The sequence below is a fragment of the Capra hircus genome, chromosome 22 (assembly GCF_001704415.2).
Source record: "Capra hircus breed San Clemente chromosome 22, ASM170441v1, whole genome shotgun sequence".
NCBI lineage: Eukaryota > Metazoa > Chordata > Mammalia > Artiodactyla > Bovidae > Capra > Capra hircus.
The window spans coordinates 50,957,803-50,970,279 of NC_030829.1; the positions used below are offsets into that span (position 1 = coordinate 50,957,803).

Genomic DNA, 12,477 nt, shown 5'->3' on the forward strand with positions numbered 1-12,477 from the left:
ATAGCACCGATGACACTGGGGACAAAGGCTTGTCTCCATGGGCCCCTTGAGGTCCCCAAGATCACACTCCTCTCCTTGGCTTATGCCACAACCCCTACTTGGTGTGTCCCTGAACTGTAGTGGCCTAGGACCCCAAACCCTAGTGTTCCCCTGGCTTTGTGCAGAGTTGGGCCTGGCGGCACAATAAAGGTTTACAGGTGAGCCGGTCTGTGTCTAGTTTCTAGAGTGAGAGTTCCCAGAGAGGTAGGGGTTTTCTGTACGATGCTGCGCTCCCGTCCTAGATCCGCTCCATGCTTTACTTCCTGCCATACTTCCCAACTTTGCTCAAAGTCTCTGGACTCCGAGCTACTGGAGGGACCGCTGGACCGACAGAGGACCGAGTGGGGAATCAGCCAAGGACCCACACAGGCAGAGTCAACATGGGACCCCAAGGGAGGGGATAGGAGGGCACGGGCCCCAGACCTCTCATCCCCCCTCATCCTCTTCCTCTCCTCTTCAGGATGGAGTGGGTCGCAGCAGGGGGACGAGGGAGGGACCTGCTGGGACAGCCTGGGCCCTGGCAGCTTCAGCTGGGCCTGCTGCTGAGCGGTGAGAGGGCCTGGTGAAGGCCTGGCGGGGATGGGATGTGATGGTGGGTCCTGGGGTAGCTGGATCAGGGGCTTCGGGGAGTGGGGTAGTGTAGCAGAACCAGCTGACCCCCTGTTCCCAGTGCTGGTCACCGCCCTGGCCCAGGCCCCAGCCCCGGATGTGCCAAGCTGTTCTCGGGGAAGCTGCTACCCTGCCACAGGCGACCTGCTGGTGGGCCGCGCTGACAGACTGACCGCCTCGTCCACCTGTGGTTTGCACGGCCCCCAGCCCTACTGCATCGTCAGTCACCTGCAGGTGGGACTGGGGTGCAGGTGGGGGGCCGAGTCAGGATGGACTAGCAGTGGCTGAGACATTGACCCTGACCCTGATCCGACCCAGGATGAGAAGAAATGCTTTCTGTGTGACTCCCGGCGCCCCTTCTCTGCCAGAGACAACCCAAACAGCCATCGCATCCAGAATGTAGTTACCAGCTTCGCCCCACAGCGCCGGGCAGCCTGGTGGCAGTCAGAGAATGGTGAGGCAGCGGGTGGGGTATGGGGGGAGCAGGGCTCCCCACCAAGTAGCCTCAAGGCCCTGACCTCTGACTCCTGCCCCAGGTGTCCCCGTGGTCACCATCCAGCTGGACTTGGAGGCTGAGTTTCATTTCACGCACCTCATTATGACCTTCAAGGTGCCCGCATGTCTGGGAGCCTGCTAGAAGCACCCTGCTTGGCTCCCCAGTGCCCATGAACAGAGTCCCAGATCTTCAGTTCAGCCTCTCTGTACTCATATGCTGTGCCCTGGTTAGATGGGAGGCCCTTTCACCTCCCACAGCTTCTGTTGCCTCCCACCTCCAGGCCTGTGTACATGCTGCCCCCAATCCCAGGCTGGGTCAGGCGCTGTCTCCCTGGGGCTCCTGACTTCCCCACTCGGGGTGGCTTTCCTTCCCGACTCTTTCTTGGCTCCCTCTGGTCACCCCACCTCTCCATGAGCTGCTTGAGAGCAGGCCCCAGCTGGACAGGGTTCTTGACAGGCCTGGGCTAGACTTGGGTCCTGGTGCCCGCTGATGAGCCGTGCTCCCCACCCAGACGTTTCGCCCCGCTGCCATGCTGGTGGAGCGCTCGGCTGACTTTGGACGCACGTGGCGCGTGTACCGCTATTTCTCCTATGACTGTGCGGCAGACTTCCCTGGAGTCCCGCTAGCCCCACCACGGCATTGGGACGATGTTGTCTGTGAGTCCCGCTACTCAGAGATTGAGCCATCCACTGAAGGCGAGGTGAGGGCTGGCCTCTGGGCTTGGGGCAGAGAGAGGGCATGGTGGGTGTGCGCTTGGACACAGGTCCAGTGTCTGCAATGCCTCCATGCCCTCCCAGGTCATCTATCGGGTGCTGGACCCTGCCATCCCCATTCCAGACCCCTACAGCCCACGGATCCAGAGTGAGTGCTCCCTTCTCTGAGCCTGGCACAGTCCCAGAGTCCGGCTACTGATTGTTTGGGGCCTCAGGAGCTATTTTGGGTGTTTACTAGGGCAGGTGCCAAGTCCAGTTTAGCTCATACAGCTAGAGACAGGAGGTCTCCCAAGGTGACCTTGGCAGCTTCAGCCCCCTGGTTGGGTGTGGGCCAGTGGGTTCCCAATCTTCTTCCCTCTGCTTAGACCTGCTGAAGATCACCAACTTACGGGTAAACCTGACACGGCTACACACACTTGGGGACAACCTGCTTGACCCCCGGCGGGAGATCCGCGAGAAGTACTATTACGCCCTCTACGAGCTGGTCGTGCGTGGCAACTGCTTCTGCTACGGACACGCCTCACAGTGTGCGCCCGCCCCAGGGGCACCAGCCCACGCTGAGGGCATGGTGAGGGCCTTCAGCTGGCTGGAGCTGGGCTGTGGGCAGGGGCGGGCCCGGCTGGGCCATGCTGACCGCTCGCCTGCCCACCCTCCTAGGTGCATGGGGCCTGCGTCTGCAAACACAACACTCGTGGCCTTAACTGTGAGCAGTGTCAGGACTTCTATCACGACTTGCCCTGGCACCCAGCTGAAGACCGCCACAGTCACGCCTGCAAGAGTGAGTGAGGCCCCAGCCCCCACTGCCCCAAAACTCTGTGGCCTGGCTGTGCCCTGGGTACATCCTTGAGCTGGTTAGTTAAGTCTCTAACACCTAGATTGTGTCTGAAGGGTATCAGGAAGGAATTCCCTGGTGGCCCAGTGGTTAGGACTCAGCGCTTTTACTGCTAGGGCCTGGGTTCAATCCCTGGTCAGGGAACTAAGATCCTGCAAACCATGAGGCATGGCCAAAAGCAAAGATTTGTGAAGGGGCTTTCCTTGGTGTCTCAGATGGTTAAAGAAACTGCCTGCGATGCAGGAGACCTGGGTTTGACCCTGGGTCAGGAAGATCCCTTACAGAAGGAAAGGGCAACCCACTCCGGTATTCTTGCCTGGAGAATTCCATGGGCAGGGAAGCCTGGTGGGCTACAGTCCACGGCATTGAAAAGAGTCGGACATGACTGAGCAACTAACACTTTCACTTTTCATCCTGGTCTTGATGCCCCCGGGGATGCCTTCAACCCTTCTCAACAGCCTGCTCTGATGAGGGGCCCAGTAGAAAGCCGAACCCCCACCCACAAATTCTGGCCAGTGGCAGGGACCTAAGGTGGCACTGGGGACCCCTAAGTCCCTTCCTCTCAGGGCACGGTCCCTTTGCCCTCTCTTCCTTCCCCTCTCCCAAGAGTGCGAGTGCCACGGGCACGCCCACAGCTGTCACTTCGACATGGCCATATACCTGGCATCTGGCAACGTGAGTGGAGGCGTGTGTGATGGATGTCAGCACAACACAGCCGGGCGCCAGTGTGAGCTCTGCCGGCCCTTCTTCTACCGGGACCCGACCAAGGACCTGCGCGACCCTGCTGTGTGCCGCTGTAAGGCAGGAACCGAACCCCGGAGCAGGAAGTCTGTCCCCGGGTTAGGAGCGGAGGATATACCAGACTATGGCCAAGTTGCAAAGATTTGGGGTGGAGGGACCAGACTGGAAATCTAGGGTGGGGCTTGAGGCTTGACTGGTGCTGGGCTCATTGGCCTAGGGTAACCCTGCACTTCTTTGTGCCCCCAGCCTGTGACTGTGACCCCATGGGTTCCCAAGACGGGGGCCGCTGTGATCCCCACGATGACCCTGCACTGGGGCTGGTCTCGGGCCAGTGTCGCTGCAAAGAACATGTGGTGGGCTCTCGCTGCCAGCAGTGCCGTGACGGCTTCTTTGGACTCAGTGCCAGCAACCCCCTGGGCTGCCAGCGTATGTGCCTCCTGTCCTGATTCCAGTCCTGACCTTGACCCTGCACCTCTTACCCTTGACTCAGCTGGACACGAGCACTGCCCCAGCTCACCACAGTGCTGATATCTCCTTCCCTGCAGGATGTCAGTGTGACCCACGGGGCACGGTGCCGGGGGGCACCCCTTGTGACCGCAACAGTGGAGCCTGTTTCTGCAAGCGTCTGGTGACCGGCCAGGGCTGCAACCGCTGCCTGGTGTGACTGGAGGGGGGCTGGAGTTCTGCACTTGTCCTCAGAGCACAGGGCTGGGGGGTGGTGTCCATGGCCCCCTGGGTGGGTGCTGAGGGCTTAGGACCTGAACCTGAGTGAGAGGCCAAGGGTGGGAGCCAGTGGTCTGGGGGCCATGCTTTCCCCAAGGAGTGTAGAGGATGAGAGTATCATCGGACTCTCTGCTGAGCAGAGAGGGGAGTCTGTTTCGGGCCCTCAGCAACCTCCTGTCCCGCAGCCTGGCCACTGGGGGCTGAGCCACGACCTGCTCGGCTGCCGTCCGTGTGACTGCGACATCGGTGGTGCCTTGGATCCCCAGTGAGTGCTGTTTAAGGGGCTCTGGGTGAGTGGGAAGAGGATCCTGGGCAGGATGGCAGATCCTCTGGAGTAACCACGTGTTCCCCAGGTGCAATGAGGCCACGGGTCAGTGCCGCTGCCGCCAGCACATGGTGGGGCGACGCTGCGAGCAGGTGCAGCCCGGTTACTTCCGGCCCTTCCTCGACCACCTAACTTGGGAGGCTGAGGAAGCCCAGGGGCAGGTAAAGGGGGGCACTGTTGGGGGCAGGGCGTGGCTGGCATTGTGGATGGAGAGGCCAGGTTATGGGTGGCGCCTGGTGGAGGGAGGGTGTCTGCCTTGAACAGGACCTCCACTAGAGAGCTGGGGCCTGGGGACAGGCTGTGGCAGCAGAGCCCCTCACCCCCGGCTGCATTGCCTCCCAGGTGCTCGATGTGGTGGAGCGTCTGGCGACCCCTGGGGGCACTCCATCTTGGACTGGCCCGGGCTTTGTTAGGCTGCAGGAAGGCCAGGTGCTGGAGTTCGTGGTGGCCTCTGTACCGAGAGCCATGGACTACGACGTGCTGCTGCGCTTGGAGCCCCAGGTCAGATCCTGCGACACCTAACCCAGAGCTCACCCTCTGCGAGTGGAAGCACCTCCTCCATCATCCTGTGCCCCCCCAGGTGCCAGAGCAGTGGGCGGAGATGGAACTGACTGTGCAGCGTCCAGGGCCTGTGTCTGCCCGCAGCCCATGTGGGCACGTGCTGCCCCAAGACGACCACATCCCAGGGACCCTGCAGCCAGGCAGCAGGTGAGGATGCTAGTGGGAGCACCTACCACTGTTGGGGGGGGCGGGCTGTGGGTCAGCCCTCCCCTCCCACTGCTCATTCATCCTTTCCTTCGAGTGCCTGCTCCTCCTGGCTGCTATTTGCCGGTGCTGCTGGGCACGGTGCGGCTCAGAGGAAGGAAGTGGAGAGAAGCAGGCCTGCTCCTTCAGGGGCCCAAGTTCCAGAGGCCAGGCAGGAATTGAGGGGAGCCCATTCAGTGTCAGGATGGGGGGTGCCTGTAGGGGCTTGGGAGGGTGTCAGCGTGCTCTGAGCAGGGATGTAACTGGCCTGATTAAGGTTTTTATTATATTGGAGGTTCATATTTGTTTCATGGATCTTTTTTTAAAAATCACTTTCTTTTAAACTTTTCATCCTGTAAAAATAGAAATACATAGAAGCAGAGAGAATAGCATAATGAGCCTGGCTGTACCCACTATGGACATTTTGCCAACTTTACATTTAACAAAGACTCCTCTAGTTTCCCAGTGGAGGATAGACCTAAAGGGCCCAGGTGGAAGGTGGGAGCTCTGGTGGAAGTTACTGAGTTAGCCGAGTGACAGCAGGCTGGACACAGGTGTAGCAGTTGAGGCAGCCAGGAGAGGAAGTTTCCATAGGGTTCTGGTGGCAGAGCTGACGGCTTAGACATGTAGGAAAGGGAGAAAATGCAAAATGTGACTCCAGGGCTTGGGGCTTGGGCATCTGGATGGCATGGGCTCTTTTCTGAGATGGAGACCTAGCAGGGAGCACTTCTGAGATGCTGAGACATGAGGGGACGAGGCCAGGGGTGGTTGGATTTGTGTGTCTGGAATTACTGGAGGGCTCACGTTGGAGATGTAAGGCTCGTCCGTAAAGAGGTGGTTCTCAATTAAATAACCAGAAAAAGGAAGGAGGAGCAGAACCAAGCTTTGGGGTACTCTAGTGTTAGAACCCAGTAGAGAGGGAGCGGCTGGGGGATGGGGAGAAGTCAGGAGTCTGGACAAGGTCCCAGAAGCTGAGAAGAGTGTCTGAGGAAGGCAGGCGTACTGTTCTCACTTCATGCTGCTGGATGCCTCAGCAGATAAGAATAGAGAAGTAGCCACTGGGTTTGACTACAGGGAGGTCACCGGTGACCTTGGGACAGGCCGACTGCATGGCATGTTGGGGCACAAGCTCCCCGGGAGTGGGAGGCTTAGAAAGTGGACGCAGTGACTATGGTTACATTTTAGGGCTGTGTTGGGCACGAGAACAAAGACAGAGCAGCAGCTGAGAGAGACGTGAATCTTGAGTAAAAATTTTTTCAGAGAGGATCGAAGAAGAACCCTAGGGTGGGTTTAGAAGCTGCTGGGAATGACCTGGGGCAGGGCGAGGTGATGCAGTCTTGGTGAAGAGGAGCCATGGTTGAAGCTGGAGGTGGAGGTTGGAGGAAGCGTGAAAAGGACATGGGGGGAAAACTGGAAAGTGTTAAGGACTGATGCTGAAGCTGAAACTCCAACACTTTGGCCACCTGATGTGAAGAGCTGACTCAGAAAAAAAACCTTGATTCGGGAAAGATTGAAGGTGGGAGGAGAAGGGGACAACAGGATGAGATGGTTGGATGGCATCACCGACTCCATGGACATGAATTTGAGCAAGCTCTGGGAGTTGGTCATGGACAGGGAAGCCTGGCATGCTGCAGTCCTTGGGGTCACAGTCGGGCACAACTGAGCGACTGAACTGAACTGAATATTTGTGTCAGGGAAATGCTGTGGGATTGCAAGGCCACATGGAGTATTTTCAGCACAAGCAATGATCCCAGTGAAGGCACGTTTATGGGAATCTTCTATACAGATTCTCTGCCTGGCTGTTAGTTGTCTGTGGCCCAGCACAGTCTGTTTCTTGGCCAGTGGTTTGGTTGCTGGGTGTGGCGTGGGGAGGCCCAAGATGACGCATACGGGAACCCTGGGTGACCCCCATACCTGTCCTCCCCTACTCCAGGCACATGGTGTTTCCCAGACCTGTCTGCCTGGAGCCTGGCATCTCCTACAAGCTACGTCTCAAGCTGGTGCGAACAGGAGGAAGTGCCCAGCCTGAGGCCCCCTATTCCGGACCCAGCCTACTCATTGACTCGGTGAACACCTCCCTCTTCCCACACTTGCCAAGACGGTGGGGCCTGCGGGCTGGGTCCTGTAGTGGTAGCCGGATAGATGGGGTTGGGGATGGAACAGGCAGGTCTGGAAGGGAACCAAACTTAGTGTCCTGGTGGTTCCACGTGGTCCAGGCTCTGAACCTCTCTTCCTTGCTCGCCTCTCAAGCTGGTGCTGCTGCCGCGTGTCCTGGTGCTGGAGATGTTTAGTGGGGGTGACGCAGCCTCTCTGGAGCGCCGGGCCACCTTTGAACGCTACCGCTGCCACGAGGAGGGTTTGATGCCCAGCAAGCCCCTTCCTTCCGAGGCCTGCGCCCCCCTCCTCATCAGCCTGTCCACGCTGCTCTACAATGGAGCCCTGCGTGAGTGTGTGTGGTGTGGCTGGTGGGGCGGAGGTGTGGGGGCTCAGCCTGACCTGCCCTGTTCCCTCTCCCCACAGCCTGTCAGTGTGACCCCCAGGGCTCCCTGAGCTCCGAGTGCAACCCCCATGGCGGTCAGTGCCGGTGCAAACCTGCAGTGGTTGGGCGCCGCTGCGACCTCTGTGCCCCCGGCTACTATGGCTTTGGCCCCACGGGTTGTCAAGGTATTCACCAGCCTCATCCCTCCAATTGTCTGCCCCCTGCCCCACTACTGTTCTTCCTCCTTCTTCTGGCGCTACTTCTTCCATCTCATTCTGGCTTCAGACCCCACATCCTCATCCCTGATCACTCGACCTTCTCTTCCATCCCCTGACCTTCCACTCTGACCTCACCCAGCTTCCCCTCAAGGCCCCTCCCTGGCTCAATCTCCGCCTTGCCCCCAGCCTGCCAGTGCAGCCCTGAGGGGGCGCTCAGCGGCCTGTGTGACGCCACCAGTGGGCAGTGCCCCTGCCGAGCTGGTGCATTTGGGCTTCGCTGCGACCGCTGCCAACGGGGCCAGTGGGGGTTCCCGAGCTGCCGGCCCTGTGTCTGCCACGGGCACGCAGATGAGTGCGACCCCCACACTGGTGCTTGCCTCGGCTGCCGGGACCACACTGGGGGCGAGCACTGTGAAAGGTGAGCCTGGAGCAGCCGTGGACGAGCAGGTGGGTAGGCACGCCGCTCAGGGAGGATGCAGCGTTTCCTTCTCCTCCCTGCAGGTGCATTGCTGGCTTCCATGGGGACCCTCGGCTGCCCTACGGGGGCCAGTGCCGGCCCTGCCCCTGCCCCGAAGGGCCCGGGAGCCGGCGGCACTTCGCTACTTCCTGCCACAGGGATGGGTACTCGCAGCAGGTCGTGTGCCACTGCCGGGCAGGCTACACAGGTGAGTGGGGAGGTGCAGGCGTGGGACCAGGGTGGAGCAGCTGGCCTGAGCACTCACGCCTCCCCTCCCAACCGTGGGCAGGGCTGCGATGCGAAGCTTGTGCCCCCGGGCACTTTGGGGACCCATCAAGGCCAGGCGGCGGGTGCCAACCATGTGAGTGCAGTGGGAACATTGACCCCACGGACCCGGATGCCTGTGACCCCCGCTCGGGGCAATGCCTGCGCTGCTTACACCACACGGAGGGGCCGCGCTGTGCCCACTGTAAGCCTGGCTTCCATGGGCAGGCTGCCCGACAGAGCTGTCACCGTGAGTGTGGGGATGGGAGGGGACCACTCGGGGGGGGCTCCCCTTGACTGGTGCGCACCCCTTGACTGGTGTCCCCATCTCGGCTGGCACAGGCTGTACCTGCAACCTGCTGGGCACAGATCCCCGGCAGTGCCCGTCCACTGACCGCTGCAACTGTGACCCAAGCAGTGGGCAGTGCCCATGCCTCCCCAACGTCCAGGGCCTGAGCTGTGACCGCTGTGCCCCCAACTTCTGGAACCTCACCAGTGGCCGTGGCTGCCAGCCCTGTGCCTGCCACCCAAGCCGAGCCAGAGGCCCCACCTGCAACGAAGTAGGGCACTTCCTGTGGATCCCTGGGTGGGCGGGGCCAGCTGCCTGTCTCCGGTCTCAAAGGCTCTGCCCCTGATTGACCTCTGCCTGTTCCCACTTTAGTTCACAGGACAGTGCCACTGCCGTGCTGGTTTTGGTGGGCAGACCTGTTCTGAGTGCCAGGAGCTCCACTGGGGAGACCCTGGGTTGCAGTGCCGAGGTGAGGGGGCTAGAGGGGCCAGAGTAGATGGGGGGCGCTTCCCAGGATACTCCACTGGTGCCCTGACCCTGTGGTCTGTCCTTTGCCCACAGCCTGTGACTGTGACCCTCGTGGGATAGATACACCTCAGTGTCATCGTTCCACGGGCCACTGCAGCTGCCGCCCTGGCGTGTCTGGTGTGCGCTGTGACCAGTGTGCCCGTGGCTTCTCGGGAGTCTTTCCCACCTGCCATCCCTGCCACGCGTGCTTTGGGGACTGGGACCGCGTGGTGCAGGATCTGGTGGCCCGCACACGGCGCCTGGAGCAGTGGACACAAGAGCTGCAGCAGACGGGCGTGCTGGGCGCCTTTGAGAGTAGATTCCAGCACCTGCAGGAGAAGCTGGGCACTGTGCAGGGCATCGTGGGTGCCCGAAATGCCTCCGCTGCCTCCACCGCACAGCTCATGGAGGCCACCGAGGAGCTGCGGTGCGGATGAGCCCGAGGATAAGTGCTGGGATGGGGCAGGGGCCCAGTGTGCCAGGGCTGAATTCTGTATCACTTCACACAGGCGCAAAATCGGAGAGGCCACGGAGCACCTGACCCGGCTGGAGGCTGAGCTTACAGACGTGCAGGATGACAATTTCAATGCCAACCACGCACTGAGCAGTCTAGAGCGAGATGGGCTTGCGCTTAATCTCACGCTGCGGCAGCTTAACCAGCATCTGGACCTGCTCAAGCATTCAAACTTCCTGGGTGAGTTGGTGACCCCTGAGGCAGGTGGATCAGGGTGGATCTTCAGCTGACTGCCCGCCTCTGCCCAACTCAGGTGCCTATGACAGCATCCGCCAGGCCCACAGCCTGTCTGCCGAGGCAGAACGCCGTGCCAACATGTCGGCCCTGACAGTGCCCAGCCCTGTGAGCAACTCAGCAGACACCCGGCACTGGACAGAGTCCCTGATGACTGCCCGGAGGGAGGATTTCAACCGCAGGCACATGGCCAACCAGCGGGCCCTGGGCGAGCTCTCTGCCCGTACCCACGCCCTGAGTCTGACAGGCATCAACGAACTGGTAAGGCTCAGTGTGGGGTGGGACATGTGGGTGTGGCTGTTCCTTCCCCCAGCCCTGACTTGTTCTGTGCCTGGCAGGTGTGTGGGTCCCCAGGAGATGCGCCCTGTGCTACGAGCCCTTGTGGGGGTGCCGGCTGCCGGGACGAGGAGGGGCAGCCCCGCTGTGGGGGCCTCAGCTGCAGTGGGGCAGCAGCCATGGCGGACCTGGCGCTGGGTCGGGCCCGCCACACACAGGCAGAGCTGCAGCGGGCGTTGGCAGAAGGCGGTGGCATCCTCAGCCAGGTAGCTGAAACCCGTCGACAGGCAGGCGAGGCCCAGCAGCGGGCCCAGGCAGCCCTGGACAAGGCTAATGCGTCCAGGGGCCAGGTGGAGCAGGCCAACCAGGAACTGCGGCAACTTATCCAGAATGTGAAGGACTTCCTCAGCCGTGAGCCTCCCTGTGGCCCAGGCCACGTGGTGTTTCCCCTGTGTCTGTGTTCATACTTGAGTCAGAGCCCACACGGCACCTGTGTTTGTGACCACCAATGGGCAGGGACTCAGGACGTGTGGACCCTGAGCCCTGCCTTTATGTCATCCCAAAGTCCACGGCCCCAAATCTGTGTCCCATGTAGAGTCCTGTCCTTGTGGTTACATCCTTCTGCCTGCTAGCAAATCCATACCCCATGTGTGGTCTCTGAGTCCATACCCCCAGCTTGTGTCCCTGTGCCCAAGCTCTGACCTTAAGCCCTTGCCTGTGTCCCCATAGAGGAGGGGGCTGACCCTGATAGCATTGAGATGGTGGCCACCCGGGTGTTAGAACTCTCCATCCCAGCGTCACCTGAGCAGATCCAGCAGCTGGCGGGTGAGATCGCAGAGAGAGTCCGGAGCCTGGCAGATGTGGACATGATCCTGGCGCGCACTGTGGGAGACGTGCGCCGGGCCGAGCAGCTCCTGAACGACGCACGGAGGGCACGGTCTGATCCCCGACCTTGGACCTTCCCACACCCCCACCGCCCCCTCCTTGACACCTGATCCTGATACTGGCAGGCTCTGACTCCCTCTCTTCCCCAGGAGCCGGGCTGAGGGTGAGAAACAGAAGGCAGAGACAGTCCAGGCGGCACTGGAGGAGGCCCAGCGGGCACAGGGTGCTGCTCAGGGTGCCATCCAGGGGGCAGTGGTTGACACACAGGACACAGAGCAGACCCTACACCAGGTGTGGTCTCCCTGGACATCAGTGGGGCAAGGTTAAGAGCACACCTCATAAACCCCTTTAATCCTGGGCTCACCCACGGCAGGTGCAGGAGAGGATGGCAGGTGCCGAGCAGGCACTGAGCTCTGCAGGTGAGAGGGCTCAGCAACTGGATGGTCTCCTGGAGGCTCTGAAACTGAAGCGAGCAGGGAATAGCCTGGCAGCTTCGAGTGCCGAAGAAACGGCTGGCAGTGCCCAGGATCGTGCCCGGGAAGCTGAACAGGTGGGTTGAGGCAGAGCGGGCTGGAAGGGCTGGGGATAGAGGCTGGGCCTCCACTGGGCCACCACCCAGCCCCCGGCCTCTACATCCACAGCTGCTGCAGGGCCCCCTGGGGGACCAGTACCAGACAGTGAGGGCCCTGGCTGAGCGCAAGGCCCAGGGTGTGCTGGCTGCGCAGGCGCGGGCAGAGCAACTGCGGGACGAGGCTCGGGGCTTGTTGCAGGCTGCTCAAAACAAGCTGCAGCGGCTGCAAGGTGAGGATGGGGGTGGGAGGGCCCCAGGAAGGTGGGGCTGTCTGGGAGAAGGACCCTTCATTTGAGACCCGTCTCTGCCAGAGCTGGAAGGCACTTATGAGGAGAACGAGCGGGCGCTGGAGGGCAAAGCGGCTCAGCTGGACGGGCTGGAGGCCAGGATGCGCAGTGTGCTTCAGGCCATCAACTTGCAGGTCCAGATCTACAACACCTGCCAGTGACCCCTGCCTGAGGCGACCCCGGTCTCTAGCCTCACCCCGCACGCATGATCGCCTGTGCATGAACAGTCCTCAGCCTGGCAAGGCCCCCCTCAATAAACCAGTGTGAATTCCCG

At 61.0% G+C, this 12,477-nt stretch overlaps 1 protein-coding gene across 2 annotated transcripts; it reads left to right on the top strand.

The window, feature by feature from the left end:
* Positions 305-12,476, top strand: LOC102183372 (laminin subunit beta-2). 2 transcript variants are annotated; one of them, XM_018066640.1, is made up of 33 exons: positions 305-408; positions 500-588; positions 710-882; positions 967-1,102; positions 1,185-1,258; positions 1,656-1,844; positions 1,942-2,005; positions 2,223-2,425; positions 2,515-2,635; positions 3,297-3,485; positions 3,677-3,856; positions 3,976-4,088; positions 4,339-4,418; positions 4,507-4,639; positions 4,821-4,979; positions 5,059-5,186; positions 7,156-7,288; positions 7,473-7,665; positions 7,743-7,886; positions 8,106-8,337; positions 8,421-8,584; positions 8,666-8,890; positions 8,983-9,200; positions 9,302-9,398; positions 9,491-9,863; positions 9,946-10,130; positions 10,204-10,445; positions 10,523-10,871; positions 11,190-11,397; positions 11,495-11,636; positions 11,719-11,895; positions 11,987-12,146; positions 12,228-12,476. In XM_018066640.1, exons 2-33 carry the CDS (start codon positions 501-503, stop codon positions 12,362-12,364), a joined length of 5,409 nt encoding a protein of 1,802 aa, XP_017922129.1. In that variant the 5' UTR covers positions 305-408; position 500; the 3' UTR covers positions 12,365-12,476. The 2 variants fall into 2 exon arrangements, with proteins under 2 accessions (XP_017922129.1, XP_017922130.1); XM_018066641.1 differs by having other exon boundaries at positions 11,725-11,895.